General features: G+C 43.5%; 1 protein-coding gene across 7 annotated transcripts in view; it reads left to right on the top strand.

Annotated features, from left to right (window-relative positions):
- Positions 1-19,452, top strand: part of cacnb1 (calcium channel, voltage-dependent, beta 1 subunit) — a 32,841-nt gene extending 13,389 nt beyond the window's left edge. Inside the window, exons 3-14 of one of the 7 annotated variants that reach the window (XM_076265597.1) lie at positions 2,916-3,035; positions 3,650-3,772; positions 4,045-4,181; positions 4,767-4,834; positions 5,766-5,920; positions 8,769-8,849; positions 8,964-9,022; positions 10,095-10,204; positions 12,315-12,466; positions 13,793-13,888; positions 14,323-14,508; positions 16,856-19,452. In XM_076265597.1, coding sequence (XP_076121712.1) covers positions 2,916-3,035; positions 3,650-3,772; positions 4,045-4,181; positions 4,767-4,834; positions 5,766-5,920; positions 8,769-8,849; positions 8,964-9,022; positions 10,095-10,204; positions 12,315-12,466; positions 13,793-13,888; positions 14,323-14,508; positions 16,856-17,395 — 1,827 coding nt within the window. In that variant the 3' untranslated portion in view covers positions 17,396-19,452. Of the gene's footprint in view, positions 1-2,915; positions 3,036-3,649; positions 3,773-4,044; positions 4,182-4,766; positions 4,835-5,765; positions 5,921-6,469; positions 6,499-8,768; positions 8,850-8,963; positions 9,023-10,094; positions 10,205-12,314; positions 12,467-13,792; positions 13,889-14,322; positions 16,819-16,855 lie in introns of those variants that run through there. The other 6 variants (XM_076265598.1, XM_076265599.1, XM_076265600.1 and 3 more) reach the window with 6 other exon arrangements.
- The last annotated feature ends 1,459 nt before the right edge of the window (positions 19,453-20,911 follow it).

The following is a 20,911-nucleotide window of genomic DNA, read 5'->3' on the forward strand; positions in this document are numbered from 1 at the left end:
CGCTTACCTGATTGAGCTGTAGAGAGGCAATCAGCCACCTAGGGGGATAATTATAGTCTCACCTACACTCACATGCAGACACGTACACCTTCACTTTCACTGACACACACACACACACACACACACACACACACACACACACACGTACATACAAACATACACACAGCAGGTGCATAGTCTTTTCTTCTATTACACAGACATTTGTGTATAAAAACTCATGGTGAAGATCCATCCATTTTTTTTATCAAAGTTAATATGATAAAGACAGAGGGTTCTGTTAACTTGTGTTTGTGGTTTTCTGTGTGTGTGTGTGTGTGTGTGTGTGTGTGTGTGTGTGTGTACGTGTGTGTGCACGCATGCGTGTGTGTGCGTGCATCCGTTGTTAAGTGCACACACTGTACTCCTCCCTTTGAGTCTCCTCTCCACCTCTCCCACGCATTTGTTTCACAACCTCTCCTCCTCTCTCTTTCCAACCTTCACATCTTTCTTTGCTCTCTCGTCTCTGACTGTAGCAGTAGCAGCAACAGGCTTGGTTACTGTGGCACTGTTGTTGTCTGCCCAGCCACAGACCATAATCTGACCGAGAGGGGCTAGATGTGTTGGTGGTGGGGGGTGGGAGCACAGTGACATAGGAACACAAAGATGAAGTTTGATGGCTTTGCTGAATTATATATCATGTGCCTTGTGGGAGTTGTGCATCTTTGTCGAAAGGCAGCAGAGTGTGTGTTGCCTAGGCAACGGGGCGTGTCAGCCATGCTGCTGCTACGCAACAAATGACTCTGAAGCAAGTTGGCTGGCGAGTAATTGGTTTTACTTTCCCAGCCATAGGTAATTTAGACAGGGGAAATCAAAGTGTTGGCCTGATCCCTTTAATCATGAGCAGTTTCCAGGTTCTGCAAGGGACAAGCACATCTTGCTGGAACATTTTCTTCGCCAACTACAAGGTGCTCTATGATCAAGGCATTGTTGTTATCCCCCTGTTCAATACAACCCCCCATCCAATAATTCTGTTATTGTAAGTCCCCTGTCAACAATAACAATAATAATAATCAGTATGTTAAGCATCCAAGCTGATTATTTTGTTCAGAGCCAAGGTGAAGAGCAGGAGAGATTAAAGTAAGACTTGTTTTATTCTGAGCATTTGATCAATGTTGCTGGAGCAATAAGAAGAGGCCTGTTTCTGAAGAAACATGTTCATGAATGTGTAATATCGAGATTATGTTGAAATATTCTGAAAAAAGAACGGTGTGACCAGTGGTTATTAATAGCATCTGATAGATAGGCTGGCATACAGAGAGAGAGAGAGAGAGAGAGAGAGAGAAAGAGAGAGATTACAGTCAGCACCTCACCTTTGATGAGTAGTCTTATCTGAGTGCTGATGGCAAACCCGCGGGATGAGTGCTGTAACAAAATGAAGGAGGCCCAAGCATGTCAACACATGCAGAGCACTGACTGCTGATGTTAGTACAGTGTAGCTTTTCTCTATGTGTGTGTGTGTGTGTGTGTGTGTGTGTGGGATCATTATGTTGATTGGCTCAAGGATAATCTCCAACCCTAGTGTATTGTCACGTTCAGCAATACATGAAAAAATTGCCATCCTAATTATATGGCCATGTTCCACAGTAATCAGTAATCAATCACTGGCAGCTTAAATCTTGACATGCTTGCTGAGGATTTATCATGCACATGTACAGTTAAACTGTAAATCTTGAGATGACATTTTTGTATTGGATTGTGACTATGTCATGCTTTGTAGGGAGTGATAATATCACTGAAATTGCCATTCATGCAAATACTTCCAGACAAGTCATCATGTGTGTTTAAATAGATGTGTGGAAAGGTTTGTGTGTCTGTGTGTGTGAATGTGTGTGTGTGTGTGTGCGCATGTGTGCTTGTAAGAGAGAGGGAGGGAGAGAGAGTGTTAATTTGTCTTTCTCAGTGATTTTCTGCCATTTCTTTAGCAGTCAATTCCACCATGGCTCATTCTCACCTCTATTTTATTTTAGATCTTGCTCTCACCTCTCTCTCTCTCTCCTTCTCTCTTTCTCCCTCTGTGGTGACTCATTCCACTCAGCTGTCCACATGCTTGTCTTCTCCTCCCACAGAAAAAGAATGTGTCTAACACCTGAAAACAGGGGCATCTAAACTCCAAAAGAGCAGGGTACTGCACAATGCTTATATAAATGTGATATATAATACTCACTCAAACTTCTGAGAGGACGACTGTGAACAACTCTCATCCTCCATGCTGTGTCAGTTGTTTTCTCTCTCTCTCTCTCTCTCTCTCTCTCTCTCTCTCTCTCTCTCTCTCTCTCTCTCTCTCTCTCTCTCTCTGTGTATGTGTGTGTGTGTGTGTGTGTGTCATTTATGGCCTCTCTGAAGCAGAGGAGTTTATTTAAGGGAGTGTGTCTTCATACCAGGTGCATTCTGCATATAAACATGCACACACACACACACACACACACACACACACACACACACACACACACACACACACACACAGGGAGGACATATAGCTCATCAGCCATAAACAGATTTGTTCTCAACTCTCTATGACATTAATTCATGAACATATTTAAACTGTGTAACTGCAAGCTCTGTAAACATTTACTTGTGTTTAAAACAAGAAAATATTTCCTGACTAATGAACTCATTTGAAGACAACAACATGAAGACATTTCAAATCTGAAAAGTTTGAAACATGGGACTTGGGTTCCTGGCATTCTCTCTTTTCAGGTTTCAAGTAATAGAAGTGTTATGTGGTTCTCACACAGATCAAAGTTCCAATTTGTCAATTCACAGTTGAGTGAGTGTCAAATCTTCTTCCGACTTTTTCCAGAGTTATATTCTTTATTTTAACCCCCCCACCCCCCTCTGTCTCTCTCTGCCTTTCTTTCTCTGCTTGTCCATCCCAGGGTTCTGCGGACTCATACACCAGTCGTCCGTCGGACTCGGATGTGTCGCTGGAGGAGGACCCCGAGGCTCTGAGGAAGGAGGCTGACAGGCAGGCTCTGGCCACCCTCGAGAAAGCCAAGGTCTGTGGTCGCCCTGTTGACCCCACCCATAAGTCCATACTCTCTACCTCTCTGTCTCTGTCCCACATGAGTCTCAGCATGTCTCAACAACCTTATTGCCTGCTCTTAGCAGTCTGTTCTGTTTTGGAATAGGATATAGAATAGAATAGAATAGAATAGAATATTATCTTTAATGCCCACCAAGGTGGAAATTTGTCTGTGACTTTGACAAAAACAAAATAACAATGTAAGAAACAAATACCGGTAAGCATTTAGTAAGACCAACACATGTACAACATCCTATTACACATTAAAACTTACTTCATGACGCTATCTGTGGCTTGAATCTTATCAGTCACTTAGTAGAGTCGAAGTTACTAATGGTACGCAAAGCAATGAAGGACATAGTATTCACTTTCTTTCCCCTCCTCTTCACTATCAACAGCTCTCTTTACGTCTCAAGATGGACAGGTCTTTTTCGCTCCTTCATTTTTCATCTCTCTTCCCTTCTGCTTTCGCTCTTGTTGTTTGCATGTCCATCTTCTGTCATCTTGTCATTTTGTCTTTTTAATGTATGCTCTTGCTCTACTCTTCACCAGAGCCTGCTTATCCTACTGTTTGTTCTCTCTCTCCAGACTAAGCCTGTGGCCTTTGCTGTGAGAACTAACGTGGGCTACAACCCGGGTCCAAACGATGACGTCCCTGTTCAGGGCATGGCCATCTCATTTGAAGCCAAAGACTTTCTGCATATTAAAGAGGTCCACACTCTTATTTGCATACTACATTTACAAATAGTCTCTTATGCATCTCCGCCTTTGTGACAAAATGACAGTTAAGTACTTTGCAATTGTATCATTTAGATTTGTTTTGATGGGTGTCCATTTGTGTGTGTGTGTGTGTCTGTGTGTGTGTGTGTCTGTGTCTGTGTCTGTGTCTGTGTGTGTGTGTGTGTGTGTGTGTGTGTGTGTGTGTGTGTGTGTGTGTGTGTGTGTGTGTGTGTGTGTGTGTGTGTGTGTGCATGGCTTAACAGAAGTACAATAATGACTGGTGGATCGGGCGTCTGGTGAAGGAGGGCTGTGAGGTGGGCTTCATCCCAAGCCCTGTGAAGCTGGAGAACACCCGTCTGCTCCAGGAACAGAGGATGAGACAGAACCGCCTCAGCTCTAGGTGAGAGCCAATCACCACATCACCATTCCTCTCTCCCAGCCAATCGTTGTGCCAGGATTGTTTTTCCCCCCTTTCATTTTTTAGCTAGTCACAGTGTCAGGAGCATCAGTGTCAAAATAGCCTCACTAATTTACCAGCTGGACAGCCTTGAACCGAATCTCTGAATCTCCCCAGTCATCCCACTCAGTGGGATTCAGTCCTAATTCAGCACACACTAGACCAGCACCAAATGTTCACTCTGTCTGTTTAAAGAACATGAGCTTTATTACAATCAGCCCATCCCTGTCCTGAGAACACTGCAAGCAGTGTCCAGTACACGGCTTTGGCAGTGCGATGCGATGAACAGACTACATGGTCTGGGACTTGATGTGCAGAACGTCTCTATGATAGTAGTTTGTTCTTGCCCACTCACTCTTCTGGCCAAAGCAGGGATGACATCATATGCTTTAACATTTAATTTTATTTTACTCATAAGCAGGGATGACATCATATGCTTTGACATTTAATTTTATTTTACTCATCAGAATGTAGTCTGTAATATAATATTAGCCAAATATTAAATGTTAATCTCTCTTGTGCTTTTAGTAAATCGGGCGGGAGCTCCAGTCTTGATGTCGCCTCAGGAACCAGGAGGCCCACCCCACCTGGGACAGGTAAGACGAGAGAGCGGAAATGAGTCCTTATGGTGTCTGTTTCCATGGTTGCGGTGCTGCATAGTCTGCATAGATTTTGGAATATTGACATGCAAAACGTGAGAAATTATTGTTGTTTGCAAGAATGCTAGGATTTTTTTCCCCTTTCGTGGAACCTTGAATGGTTCTTAGAAGATGCAAAGGGTTCTACATTTTTGAAAGACTTTTTTGGAGAGAGTGTATGGAGCTGCCTCAGATCCCCTGCGTTCCAGTCACATACACACACACACACACACACACACACACACACACACACACAGTCACACATACCAACTCAGTTTTGAACCACCAACCCCCCTCCCGCCACCTTCCACACTGGATGTCCTTTCTCTCATTCTCTTATTTCTCTAATTTCCTGGATCTCTTGGCTCTGCAGCGGCCTACACCTCTCTGTCATGTCTCACAGTCACACTCCCAGCCACATTCTCTCTTTCTGGTCGCCAGTGTTATGAGCGACTTCACACTACGATTCTTATCTTTGCTACTTTCATCCCTCAGCTTGTATCAGCTCTTCCATCTGCTCAGCTGCTGTCTCTTCATTCTCCTCCATGTCTCTGAACGACTGAACATCACACTTTTACTCTTTCTCTCTCTTTCTCTCTTTCTTTTTCTCTCCCTCTTCCCTTTCTCCTTTCTCCTGCTGTCCTTTGCCCTGTGCAACATTCTGTGTGTTTTTATTTTACTTTTTATCTTTCTCCCTTCCTCTCTCTGCATCCACATGCACTCTGCTATGCACCTTTTCACCTTTTCTTCTTGCTATGCTCTCTCTCTCTCTCTCTCTCTCTCTCTCTTCCCCTCTTTCTCTGTTTGTCTGTCCTCCTGTGTCTGTCTCCCTCTCTTTCCTCTACCCTTTCCCCTGGTGACTCCCGCTCCCTCCCTCCCCCCCTCTCAGTAGCTGATTTCTCCGCGGGGCTCTATGATGATGCCTTGGATCTAGAGGTGGAGGAGGCAGAGCCGATGGCCGACGCCCGGGGCGACCACCGGGGCGGGGCTGGTAGTGTCACTTCCCCTCAGGCCAACATCCCCCGCCTGCCCTTCTTTAAGAAGGTAACCATGGCAAATGCCCTCCCAACCCCCCTCTCCGCACCAGTCGCTGGGGCGGTGGAGGCGAAAGCAAGAGAAAGGAGAGAGAGAGAGAGCTATGCTGCTGACCGTTCAACGTGTCCAAACTAACCCTGACCTCACCCCTCCTCTGCCAGCTCGCCACTGACTCACCCGCCCGCCCCTACCTGGAGTGGAGTGCGGAGAGTGTGTTGACATGCACGCATGCGTGTGTGTGTGTGCGTGTGTTTGTCTGTGTGTAGAGGACTAGGAGAGGAGTTTAGAGAACCCACTATCACCTTGTGACCTACCACTTTATACCTCTGCAGCACCTGTCAACATACTTGATTAACATGGGGGAATAGTCCAGTTCAAAATGTGAGTGTTAATGCCAGCCCTCCTCTCCCAGTGCCTCCGTAATGCTCTAACAGTGTGTCAGTAACAGCCTGGTGCTTCTGTGTTCTGTGTTTCTGTCTCTCTCTCTCTCTCTCTCTCTCTCTCTCTGTTTGATTTGTCTGCGCTACTCACACTTGGGGGGTGTTTGACGAATGCTAGGCGGGCCGGCCAAACAGAAACAGAAGTCGGTGAGTCGCTATAGCAACGACCTCTAATCTCTAACCTTCTGATTATGTGTTATTTCCTCTTGCATGCTCCTCTGCCCTCTCTCGTCTGGCTTTCCCACCACCCCATCAGGGGCCTGTCTACTCATATTCCTTCATATTCATATCCAGCATATACATAGATAGAGATATCGATTTAGACATATAGTTAGAGTGTGTTGGGATTATGGGAAGACTTTTGAGACGTATGTATTGAACTAAAACCATCCTTACACCAGAAGACTTTGACAAGATTTGGGAAAGATTCTTGAAAGATTGTAGTCTTTTGGGTAAAGTTTGAATGAGGGACATTATTTAAAAGACTCCAATCTTTCAATAATCTTTCCCAAATCTTGTCAAAGTCTTCAGATGTGCGGGTAGCATTAGTCTAAAAATATTTGGTGATGGTATTTTTGTGGTCTTTATATGGAGGTTAATGAGTTTGAGGTCATAGTTTTGTGATTAAGTGCTGAATGAAAGTGATCATTGAGACAGTATTTTTAGCCATGTTCAAAGCAACTCATAGGCAGTTTAAACCTGTTCAGATGATGACGATAGGGCTAAGAGAACTGTAATGATATCAGTTTGGATATGACCTGTGTTTATTATGATGCAATATAATAATTATGATTATCACATGGACTATGATGGTTGTCATAGATATTTAGTGTGATGACGTGTGTGCCATTGTTACGGCAGTAACTGCTTTTGTTTATGACTAAAGTAACATCATAATGTAGGGGGCCCTAACAATAGTGCTTATAGATTAAAATGAATGATTGTGATGGGCTGGATAGAAGGAATTATGATTATGACATCATCCCATCACGTAGTGCCGTTATTCTTATAGTATGTAGGCCGTTAGTGCAAGTTATTTAATTACTTGTTATTTAAAGAATTTAAATTTATTTATTTTTTTATTTTTTTTACCTAAGTGGACATTTATTTGTTTTATTTCTACTCAAAATGTCCTCTACATGTTTTCCCTAAAGTACATCTCAGACTCATGGGGTTCTCTTGTACACTCAGAGATGCCTCTGGGAGTTTTTATATTATTGAGATGTGGAATGTGACTTTTCCCCCCAATCTTGCTCCCAAGAAAATGAAAGTTCCCAAAGTTTTCCATTATAAACATTGCAAACACTGTCCGTTGGTGGTGTTCTCTACCAGAATTTAAATTGTTATGTCTATTGAGAACAATTAGACACAACAATAAAATATCTATTTCATTGACTTTCCCCCCCTAAAAAACGATTAACTTTAAAACTAAAGAAAGAGTGGCCTCTTATTTTAACAACATGATTGTATATGTCCTTGTAGTATGAGTATGATGATGGTGATACAGATTATAATTATGAAGCCCGTTAAGAGATTTAGCTGGTGTGGGTAACCATGAGATGCCATGAACAACTTGTATTCATGTCCATTGGCATATATCACCACAGCAACCATGCAGTGAAGATTCCATCCAAATGGCATGTGAGCTCACACACACACACACACACACACACACACACACACACACACACACACACAGTCATATACATTGGCAAACGTGAAAAGTGAGCAAACATCAAAGGAGCCCCTATATGCTTAAACAGCCGAAGGGCATTTGAAGAAAAGCTTTTACTGGGAAGCAGATAACAGGCCCTATTTCACATGGAAATGGATACCACTCTCTCTCTCTTGGCCAAGTCTCTCTATCTTTATGTAACAAGCCCAGGTGAGTGGGAGGGAGCTTTTGCTTTCTCTTCCTCTTTCTTTCTCTTTATCTCTCTCTCCTTCTCTCTCTCTCTCTCTCTCTCTCTCTTTCCCTTTTCTCTCTTCCTTCTCCTGGCCCTTGCTCACCCTCATGTTCACTGGTACTTTCTGTGCTTCTCATGTTCTATCTGAACTGAAGTGCTCTCCATACTGCAGTGAGAGTTAATAGAGACGGCATAGACATCACTGCTTCTCCACTGCAGGGGCCGTTGGGTCATACCTGTAGCGGCTGCACACCCAGTGTGAAATCTGTCACCACACACCTGTTGTTCATGCACCCACAAAGTGTCAGTCTTTGTCTTCTGTTATGCTGCAACGTGTATAACATGATTTAACATCACACGCAGTGTGCCACTCAAGCCATCGGCGATGCACGCATGCATGTGTGTGTCTGTGTGTGTGTGTGTGTGTGTGTGTGTGTGTGTGTGTGTGTGTGTGTGCGTATGTGTGTGTGTGATATTTAATATTAAAAGCACTGCTTTATCTTTAATTAGATGGAACATATCCCCCCCTATGATGTGGTACCATCCATGAGACCTATTGTACTTGTTGGGCCATCACTCAAAGGATATGAGGTATTTCCTATATGTTAAAAGAAAAAGATTTTTATTTTTGTGTATATTTGTCTATATTCAATCTTCTGTTTGATTCCATTTTGATGTACCATATTGTGTTGATGTGGTCTCCAGGTGACTGACATGATGCAGAAAGCACTGTTTGACTTTCTGAAACACAAATTTGAGGGCAGGTAAGTTCATGACTTGTGCTGCGTTCCGAGAAGCATAGAAAGTAGAAAGCTTTGCCGGGGAAATTTTGTTCTGTAATTCTGACTAAACTACAGGGTGATAGCTAGGCTACACTGAGGGCCAGATGTACTAACGCTTTTGCGCCCACTTCAGGCGTATTTGTTTCGCAATGTGCGTGTAAAATCATTGCGAGGTATGTACAAACAGGCCGCAATGATGTAAAAGCGCAAACTGCCTGTCGCGGGAGCTGAAAGTGGCAGATTGCGTTTGTCATGTCATGCATATGCATTCATGGGAGGATCCAGGGGAAAGTGGGAGTTTAGCGTAAAAAGATGGGAGGGGAAGAGTAAAGAGCGCCTAATTATGTATTCCGCGGTATGTACAAAGACTGCTCCTGAAAGCGCACGTCTATTCTGCGCCTAAATACTTCCGCCTTGTAAAAGCAGGTGTTAATCCAAATTGCAGTTCAATGCGTCAATAAGAGAACCTTTCAAAGACAACAGAATCGCTATTTAGAGCACCAGTTTTTGTGGTGAAAGTATTTGTACTACCAAAAGCAACCTTAACTTTCGTTGGCCTTTCGAATGTCTTACTTTCACTTTCACATCTTTCACTTAAACTTTCCTACTTTCCTACTTTCTGATTTGACCAATCTTCCATAGCCTACGAGCACAAGTAGTTTGAGTAGAACTGCTGATCTTCATCATCTCCCTACTTGTTTACACTAAGGATTGAACGATTGATAAATACGACGGAAACTTGGGTCTGACAGCATTCGCAATCTGTACGTACATCTGGCCCTGAGTGTACAACCATTCAAAGAATTATAGCTCCCTCTATAATCAATGGAACTGGCAACACAGTCTTCTAGAGCAAATTAGTTTTTAGACCTAAAATGAGTCCAGTCTTCTAAAATGATATACTCTGCAGACAGAACACTTCAGTTGTGTGGCTGGTGAACGGCTGTTATGTTGCAGTTCTAAGATTACTACCACTACGGTACCTAAGATTACCTGCTACGGTATCATAACGTACGCTATGATGTTACCATGGATAATGTGTTCTGTTCTCCAGAATATCCATCACCCGGGTGACAGCAGATATCTCCCTGGCTAAACGTTCTGTCCTCAACAACCCCAGCAAACACACCATCATAGAACGATCAAGCACTAGATCCAGCCTGGGTAAGGGAATAAGTCAACACAAACTATTTTAGACACACACACACACACACACACACCCCTCATTAAAAGTTGCATTGCATTATTGTATTTTCATGAACACATGTTTATGTTTCATTCTCTGTGTGTTCTGTTATGAATGCTATATGTTTTTTTTCAAGCCCAGCAATCATATATGTATGTAAGAAAAGACAGCATTCATGAAACTGAAGTAAATGGCTACATTTTTTCCCAAAAGTTGGTATATTCACTAAGTAATAAACAAGCACCATATTATTTTCAGCAGCATTAGTTTTAACATAACATTCATAAGGAATAATTTGGTGTTTTGCTCATGAACAAGGACTGTAAATTCACAGAGTCGATGGAAGTCGATATCTATTCCATGTATTATATGTGAACTCAATCTCAGCCAAGAAGATCTCAGGAGTTGACTTTATCCTACATAAACCTGGGTAGTAAGGTAACCTGTTCCTCTCAAGATGACCTTGAGTGGTCGTGTCATTTCGGAATGGAGTCTGAATGATTTCATCCTGCTCTGTGTGTCTGACTGTGTCTGTTCTTTTCCTCTCTCTCTCTCTCTCTCTCTCTCTCTCTCTCTCTCTCTCTCTCTTCCATCCTGTCCTTTCTGTCTCTTTCACCCACCCCCCTCCCTCCTTCCACCTTGTGCTTCCACTGTCTCTCCTTCCCGTATTTCAGACGTACTGGGTACGTATCCTCTCCCACCCCTGCGAACACTCTTTTTTCTCCCAAATCTGTTCATCCATCCATTTGTCCCTCCATCCCTCCATCCATTCATCCATTAATCAACTCACCTTGCCTCTCCTCCTGTCTCTCTTCTAACGTTTGGTGTGGGCGCTGTGTGGTGCCTGTGGCATGCAGGAATAACTGCAGGAACACTAGGGTGTAGGAGCAGATAATCAGGGATGGAGGAGGTGGTGGAGAAGAAGGGAATGGTCTGGAGTGGGGGGGGGGGGGTGAGGATGGTGTTTTATAGCCTACCTCTCTGCCCACTGGAGTGTAAAGTGATAGCCTGTGTGGAGGAGGGGGTTCACGTGCACGCACACACGCACACACACAGAGAGAGAGAGAGAGTAACTGAATACACCTCTCACCAAACTAAATGACACATACATACACACAAGCGTGCACACACACATGCATAAACCTACACACACGTACACACCTTCACACACACACACACACACACACACTCTCACACTCTCACACACACAAACAAACACCAGCATACACATTCACATTCACACACAGTTCCATACTCCCCCTCCCATTAATCATTGTGACCCAGAAACCAGTCTCCCCCTCTGCTTCCATAACTACGCTCGACCTCCAGAACTCTACCATGTAGTCGCTGATCAGTTAGTGTTACTGGCCTTCAGCTTTAAGTGGACTCACTATTTGAATTCCTGCATACTCCACTAACTTTGTTTGTAAGGTATTTTTCATTTGGTAAAAATAGGTAATTTAGAAACTAATTTTAATGCTCTCATGATTTGTAATTCAATTGACTTTTAAATGATTGAAATGCTATGTGTGCAGCATTTGTCTTGATATAACATAAATACATGTGTTATTAACATTAACCCAATGCCAGTCTTGTGCACGTTTGTGTATGCGTGTTTCAACTGCCATACACAAGCACATATGTCCGTATGTGTGTATTGGAAATACTAAATCAACATGTATTTTTATTTGTGTCTTGCAACCTAACCTTCTCTTTGTGTAATAAGCTGTTGAATCAATGTTTATGTGTTCCATTTAACTGGAGTTTAAATGGAAAAGAAACATAGAGTGATGGACCATACGCACACACACACATGCACATACACACACACACACACACACACAATTCACAATGACACACTCCCACTTTCACATAGAGTTGGACCGAGTGTCAGCCTCTTGCATGTACTAACATGCAAAATTGCATGTGTACCATTTTTTTTTGTACAATTTCATATATTGGTTATATTGAATATATATATTGAAAGGTGTGTGTGTGTGTGTGTGTGTGTGTGTGTGTGTGTGTGTGTGTGTGTGTGTGTGTCTGTCTGTCTGTCTGTCTTCTCACCTCCCTCTCTGTCTTTGTCAGCTGAAGTTCAGAGCGAGATTGAGCGGATCTTTGAGTTGGCCCGCACACTGCAACTGGTAGCCCTAGATGCTGACACCATAAACCACCCATCTCAGCTGGCTAAAACCTCCCTGGCTCCTATCATCGTCTATATAAAGATAGCCTCACCCAAGGTACCTCATACTCTCAGCCTTATGACGTTATATATATATATATATATATATATATATATATATATTAGGGCTATCAAAATAACTGATTAATTTCGATTAATTAATTTGAGAAAAAATAACTGATTAAAAAAAATAGCGCAGATTAATCGATTCCATATGACCTTTGACCCCGAGCCGTTCTAGTCAGTAACCATTAGACTGTAAAATGAAGGAGAAAGAAGAAAATGTGCTGCCTAGATCATTGATTGGAACATTTACTTTTGAAAAACGGCCTGATGGTGTTGATTAAAAAAATAAAGTGTTTATTGAAAAAAAGTCGAATAAGAAATAGTGTTGACATTGAGGGGAGTGTTAATTTATTTTCATTGTGTCCCCTAGGTTATATCTGTGGCCTGAAATGCCTTGTATGTGAAAAAAAAAACTTCTTCCCGAAGCACTTTTGAATTTATTTCCTAAGCATATTAGGTCATATCATAGATTATTATGGCCATTATTTGAACAGTGAAAGTTTGAGTGAGAGTTTTTGAACTTTAATGTCACTAATGCTGATTATTCAATGGTTCATTTGAATTTAAATATTTAAAATACTTTTACAGCAAAAATGAAATATGCGATTAATTTAGATTAAAGGGACACCAGGCAAGCCTGATGCTTTTTCTCTACGAAACTCCCCCTCGCTCGGTCTGAAGCTCTTTTCCTTTTCTTTGCATCTTCCGTCAAGGGTTTTCGCTGCTTCTTCGCTGGCTCTGCCATTATACACACGTTTGCAACAATCGCTAGCGTTTCGTTAGCCTGCCTCTGTGTTGTGGATGCAGGATGTAAACTGATCCTGCTTCGGTCGGCGGGTACGATACACTGAACTTGCAAGCGGGATATTCTTCCTACTGGCAGTAGGGGCGGGCGAGAGAGTCTTCATTCACCCTGTAATGAGTCATTTAACCATATACAGACTTACGAAGTTGAGTAATTAACACGAAAACGTTGCCTGGTGTCCCTTTAATTAATCACAGAGTATGTAATTAATTCTATTAATTTTTTTAATCGATTGACAGCCCTAATATATATATAAATAGTGGTTTTGTGGAATTGTTTAGTCTATTGGGATTGGGATTATTTTGTGTATGTGAGTTTCAAGTGAAGCTGCAAGTAACTGTCAAACAAACACAGCTCTTAAAAGCTGATAACTTTTGAGAGTGCTTGACCTTCTGTGTTAACAAGCTGCTAATTTTCTCTCTTTGTTACATACACAAATACACACGCTCACTCACAACATGAGATCAGTGACACATTAAGCACGCTCTGACTTTGTTGTTTCTCCTCTCTCAGGTATTGCAGAGGCTGATTAAATCTCGAGGGAAATCTCAGGCCAAACACCTCAATGTCCAGATGGTGGCAGCAGATAAACTAGCCCAGTGTCCCCCGGTGAGTGCTTGTGTGTGTGTGTGTGTGTGTGACAGAGACAGAGAGTGTGTGAGTGTTTGCTTGTTAATAGTGGCAGCTGTCATTAGTAAGAAAGCCCTACCCATTATTATGTTTTCAATCACCCATTTCAAGAAGAATTCAAATAGTCCAAGGGAGTATAGCAGTAGTAGCAGGAGTATCTCTAGTCGCAAGAGTATCGCCCTTACACTCTTGCTCTTTTGGATTCTCAGATGGTAAACTGGTCATAAGTCTCTTTCATGACTTCATGACTCATCATTATGATTTTCCCCTGGGGATCAATAAAGTATCTATCTATCTATCTATCTATCTATCTATTATCTTCTAGCTTCTAGCTTCTACCCCCCATATGTTATCGAGTGACGAGTGATCTCACAAGTACATCTCCCCCCCACTGCCCCATGTCCATTCAACAGGAGCTGTTTGACATCATCCTGGACGAGAACCAGCTGGAGGATGCGTGTGAGCACCTGGCGGACTACCTGGAGGCGTACTGGAAGGCCACGCACCCCCCGAGCAGCAACCCGCCCAACCCGCTCCTCAACCGCACCATGGTGACGGCCGCGTTGGCCGCCTCCCCGGAGCCCGTGTCCAACCTGCAGGTACAGGTGCTGACCTCTCTCAAGCGCAACCTGGAGCTGCTGGACGCTGACGGCCAGGAGGACGAGCACACCCTCTAAGACCTGACTGGGGGTAGAAGCAGGAAGGGGGAGGATTTGGAAGGGGGAGTGTTGTGGATAGTGGAGTCATTGATGCACGTAGTGACCTCCGTTCCTCCGTTGGGGTGGGGTGGCGCCCTGGCAATGTGAAAGTTGACCCTTCTTGCACACATCCCATCCTCTCTTTCTCCTCTCCTCTCTTCTTTTCTCTTCTCCTCCATTCCCTCCCGGCACAAGCTTCCGCTCATCAGAGACAAACATATGTGGCTCTTGGTTCATCGCAACAGTCATGCGTACACCCACATGCGTACATCACGCGTACACCCACAGACACACACTCACTCACACACACAGGCAGTGCACATCCTTGAAATCGAATGCAGTAGATCCCTAGTGCCAGTCCATGTGAAGCTAGACAGACACATGCTCGCTTAGTCATTCACACTCTCAGCCAGTCACACACCCTGACACCCCCCCCCCCCCCCCCTACTCCCCCTATGGTTTCCTCCATCTCCACTGAATCTTCATTGGAAAGTTTACCCCCCCCCATCCTTTATCCCTTATCGCCGTGGTAACAGACCAGCAGTTTGCTGCCCTCCTCCATGTTGCCATGGTACTGTCCCTGAAAAGGAGCGAGTCATCTGACGCCACACTAACGCTATGGTTTCTAATGGCCAGAGTGTGTGTTTGTTTGTGTGTGTGTGTGTGTGTGTGTGTGTTTATGCTTTTTGTACAAACCTGTATGAATGTTGTGTATATGTAATATTTCTACCAACCTGTGTGTGTGTGTGTGTGTGTGTGTGTGTGTATGTATGTGTGTACGTGTGTTTGTCTGTGCTCGTGCATCCATATGTGCATTAATGAGTGTGTGTGTGTGTACAGTATGTGTGTGTGTGGTGTGCACCTGCCTGTGTGCATTTAAGCATAAGTGTTTGAATTGTCATGATTGATTTACCTTTCTAAACGTAAACACTGAAGGGATGATGGTTTTGTTCTCTCCTCCCCTCTTTTGGATATGTCACAGCAACAGTTACCTTGGTGACAGTTATCCTGCCCCCAAAGCAGCTAGATCCCCATGGATCACTCGTGTGCATGATGCTTTGATTTGATTTACAGAAACATATTTTAGATCAGCATCAGATTTCTAATGTAACAAAATCCTGACACTTCAGTTAAGATGAGAATCACATCCTTAATAGAATAACATCACTGCAATGCTCACATTATTAATTTATTCAAATGTATTGAACACAGAGGTTTTACATCTTTATAGCACTTAAGATTTTTATGATGCCCGGTTTGAAATAAGGCTATGGGCAGCCTAATAGTGATTCTATCACTTTGATTTGATTGCTAAAATGTCTTGATGCATTTCATGACTTACATCTGCCTCTAGGTGGGGCTGTTCCTACACATAAAATATTCTTTCCTTGTAACTATGATATTTTTTAACACATTTATGTGTCATTATCATTGTTTGTGTCTCAGCATCGTTTTCCGTAGTGCATGTATTATGCATGTTTCAACACAATTTTACAATGGTAGGTACCATATGTTGTCAGTTTAACACCACACTAGGTTCTGATAGGAACAGCATACATCCTCAAAGAAGTTTAATGTTTTACATAATATAATCAGAACAAATTCACTTTTATAATATGTTTGTATCTTGCTTTTTAAGGGCCATATTGCCAGAGTAGAAACTCATCTCAGGAATTGTTTCTGTGTGCAAGTGCATAGCTAAAAAACTCTATGCCCTTTGACAAAAACCTTACCTGAACTAGTATCACTGGAATATTCTAGGTTCTGTTCAGCTTTGGTTTCCATGAACCAACCCTGTCCTCCACCTACTTAGTTGCCTCTGAATGCAGGCCCCCTGAATTTGTTATACAGTTCTATAAACAGTCTACCAGGCTACAGAAATGAATCCATACTAACAGGTAACCTTGTTAATTGACATAATTTATGATGCCAGTTATAACTTGGTGGCACTGTAGAGTAACTAGTGAGGTATGTTACCAATGTGATGCTATTGTTACGCCTTCCATTCAGACGTCATTGTCATGGCTCTGACTGTGAATGCTGTGACAGAACAAAAAACCTTTGTGTAGACAGTAGTCTGCTTGGATTTGCTGTGTACTGAATAACTGCATAACTGTGAAGCCCGTTGTGTTGTTTGTGTTTGCCGTGAGTCTAACTCCCGCTAACCTGCTGCCTCGCTCCTGCTTTGCTGTCTGTTTGTTTCTGCATGTTGATTGGCCGCCCTGTGTGGCATGGGCGTGGCTCGCAGCAGGGACCGTACCTTGTGCACGGAGAGCAGAAGCGTGAGGGGCCTCTGTCCGAGTGCGGGGCTGGTAGCGGCGGTCTCCACGACTACCAGGGCGACGGCGGTGGCAGCAAGCAGACTGCGCAGCAGCAGACGTACCTGCGCTCGTCGCGCAGCCAGACCCGGGGCGGGGGCGGTGGCGGCAGGGCCCTGTCCCGCCAGGACACCTTCGACTCGGAGACGCAGGGCAGCCGCGACTCGGCCTACACCGAGGCCGGCGACTCCTGCATCGACATGGAAACGGATCCGTACGAGGAGCCCGACCCGTACCGCTCCCGTCTGCACCCGGCCCACCACCACACCCCGCGCCAGGCCTCCTGGGAGGACGAAGGGGCCGAACCCGACCAGGAGAACCTCAACCACGCCCAGGCACCCACCAATCAGCAGCACCATGGGCGGAGCAAGCTGAGGGAGCGATACTGCCAGTCGCCCGCAGAGGGCAGTGCCAACATCAGCCGGAACCAAAACCAGGAGGAGTGGAGCAGGGATGTGTACATTCGCTGAACTGGACGAGAGGGTGGAGAGGGGGCGTAGGGAGGAAGAATAGGGGAAGAGTAGTGGATGGGAAGATGGGGAAAAAATGGAGAGGATCATTCAGGGGTTAGAAACCATGTGATTTTTTATTTGGGATTTTTTGTTCTGTTTTTCAGAGGTTGTGCCAACCAGAAAGTCTCAAGCAACAATCTGTTTACAGTCATAGATACAGTCACAACCATTAGCCAGAGCTACAGTGTTCAGACGACACACTCAATGTTTCTCTCTCTCCGACTCGCTCTCTCTTACACTTGCATCCATACACACACAACAAACACACTTTCTCTGTCACACACACACACACACACATACAAATGCCCATATGTACACATTAACAAACAACACTGTACGATACACTAAAACAGACATGAAATTGTACAGAAAGCTGATTACTCCCATACTCATCTGGAGAAACTCTGTTGGTTTATCGACATCTTTGTTTTATTTCTTCCCTGCCTTTTGTTTCATATTTTTTATTTCTGCATGGATATAACAGGCAGCAGGAGGACTAATGCAAATATAGAATGTAGATGTAGAATACAGGGGTGTTGTGAGAGAGTGTGCTTCCATGTATGTCTTAGTGTGACTGTGCGCGTGTGTGTATGTTGTGTCTGAAACTGGTAGTAGTCTGGATGTCTGTTTCCATGTGCGTTCACCTGAAGGCTGTCTGTGTAAAAAGGTCCTCTGTAGTCTTAAACTGAGTTGTCTACGTAGCTCAGTTTCTGCACCGATCTGCTGGTTTTAGCTCTCACTTCACCTTTCTGTTCATAGTTGACATTACCATAGTTTATTCCTGTTCATTTTAAATTATGTACATCAAACTTATTTATTATTTGTCAAACATCTGTATGATACGGTGTACTTGCTGCTGTGTGTGCCTCCTGCCAACAGAGGGCACTATTAGGGGTGGTCTGCTCCCTGTAGTCCTTCATTGCACTGTATTGTTCTCTCCTTGCTGTTGCTGGGGTGATCACTCTGGCCACAATGTTCTCACTGCAGTGGTGTGACAAGCCTTTAGAGGCCTCCCGCCTTATCAAAGTGTCAGTCTCTCAGCATCACTAATCACAAGTGCCAGAATGTCTCGCAAAAGCCACTCCTGCCGTCTTGGTGGGTTTTCTTAAATCGTATCCTGTATGCTGTTTATTAGTTTTCATCTCTGTAAGTGAATGTGTGTGTGTGTGTGTGTGTGTGTATGCGTGACTGTCTGTAAAGTCACTTGGATTATGTATTTCTTTTGTTTTTATTTGGTATCAGTCTGCTCCTTTTTGTAATATTGACGTGATAAATTGAGAAATATAAAGATCACATGCAAACAGACACTCACATGTACATAGGCTCATACGTAAAACACACACTATGCACACACACACACACACATATATGCACACTGACACAAACTCACTCATTGTCCACAGTTTTGTCTTTCTTGTGAGCCTACACACTGACACGCAACTAAGACACGCACCCACGAGCACCCACTGCCAAACACTGGAACAAATGTGCTCGTCTTTTCTGCCTTTTTTGTGCTGTTTCTCCTGTGGACAGTCTCTGTGAGCCCTCAGCAGTATGTGGGTTTAGACTGACGATATATGGGTGGCTGTGTGTTTTGGAGGGTGAGTGTTGATGGAGGTAGTGGAGTATATGAGGGCTGGGCAGGAGACTAGTCCTGCATGGGATGGGGGTTGGGTGTGAGAAGCGGAGTGTGTGTGTGTGTGTGTGTGTGTGTGTGTGTCTTTTCATGTGTGTGGCGGAACGAGTCAGTGAATGTCTTTCGTGGGCCCCTGCTGCCCAGCCATTTAATCAGTTGAGAAGAATAAAAAAGAAAACATCCTAGATAAATACAGTAAATATTAATAAATGAATAACGTTATTGTTGCAACATCACAATTGTTTAAAAGAGAAAAGATGACAAAAATGAACATGTACTCATTGGTGCCTGATTGTAGCTCCATTATGCTTTTTTCTGCCTTTTTGTTTTTAATCTGTGAAAAATTCGTATTTTAATTAAAAACTTTAATCAGAAATAGTATGTCAGTGTGTGTGTGTGTGTGTGTGTGTGCATTCAGTGCATGTCTATTTCAGCATGTGCTCTTCAAACCAGCTTCAAATCAAAAACATCACACTTTTTTTTGTACGTTCAATTTGAGGTAGAATGGTTGGTTAAGCTTTTAAGGTTAGAGTGGGTTAGCAAAATAATTCAGCTGACCACATCAAGGAAGTGTTGAGGCAGAAATAAGGCATCCTTAACAATACAACTGAGAACGGCAACATGGGTGAGGACAACAGAGAGGTGCGAATGTGCAGGGGAGACATTACAGCCCTTTACATAGATGAAGCTTTGAGGGACTCTGACACATTGTAGTGAAATGGACTCTTTTGATCAGTGCAAGTACAGACACAACAATGAAGTGTGAATGAAGTATACCCTGGTCGCATTGTCTGCTTCACATACCAATACACGAATGTACCCTTGACTGGGGGAAGTGAGAAAGAATAGGCCTACTGAGTAGGCTTCAGTCATCCATTTTTAAAAACAAATGTGCTTTTAAGTTTATTTAAAACTATCCCTGTTAATGTGTTCCGTGAGCTTGACTTCTGTACACAGCAGAACGTGACGATAGATCAAGTCAAAGGATTTGTAAGCTACTACTTAGGCGACTGTATGGATGAGAGCGCATCGCGAATGGAAGCCTCCTATATTATGCGTGGACCATATGATGCTAGCGACTTCGGGCTTGCCAGATCCACTGTCACGAGCGGACCACAGGGATGTGTGCAAATAGGATAGCCTGTCTTAAATAATATCATCTCCGTCTTTGTGATTATGACAAAACTAGTGACTATCAAAACGGTAAGTCTTCTGGGGTTTCATCTGAGTGTCTATAATGCTAGATTAAAAAAAAAAGAAAGTGCAAGCTTGAAAGTTAGACTTTTAGCATATTTTGGAGACAGGACATAGTTTCAATTGGGCATGCAGTGACGACGATGTAAAGAATAATGATTATAAAATTGCCTTACACTGTATAGGATACATATTCAAAACAAATAGCCTAGGTGTTGTAGGCTATACCAGAGACTTTCTAATGAGGAGACACAGCACTTAAAAAATCCTCCATAGAAATGCATTGGGCTAGTTTGTCACGCCAATATGGCCGTTGTCTACATATATCCCACCCCTTCCTCGGCAAAACGTCGACATGTGAATACATTGAGCCAATCATATGGTGTGTTGTGAAGATATTGTGCCAATCATGTGTTGTGATCTCGCCGCTGGAGCAAGATTGGAAGCCTTGCGCACGCGCAGTTCGACCCAAAGACTGTGCCCGATGAGTGCCCATAAAACGTTGGTATATGGCCGCCGAGTGGAGGGACTGCCTAAAAGGACTTTGGCTATACTAGTCTATTAGGCCTATTATATTATGTTGCATGAACTCTTCGTCATTAAACCTAACAAACAGGCTAATGTAAATGCATCGCAAAGTTCCA

The sequence above is a fragment of the Alosa pseudoharengus genome, unplaced genomic scaffold, assembly GCF_046254945.1.
Source record: "Alosa pseudoharengus isolate Yale_2024_CS ecotype anadromous, Long Island Sound unplaced genomic scaffold, YU_APseudo_1.1 YU_APseudo_1.1_scf_4, whole genome shotgun sequence".
Lineage (NCBI taxonomy): Eukaryota > Metazoa > Chordata > Actinopteri > Clupeiformes > Clupeidae > Alosa > Alosa pseudoharengus.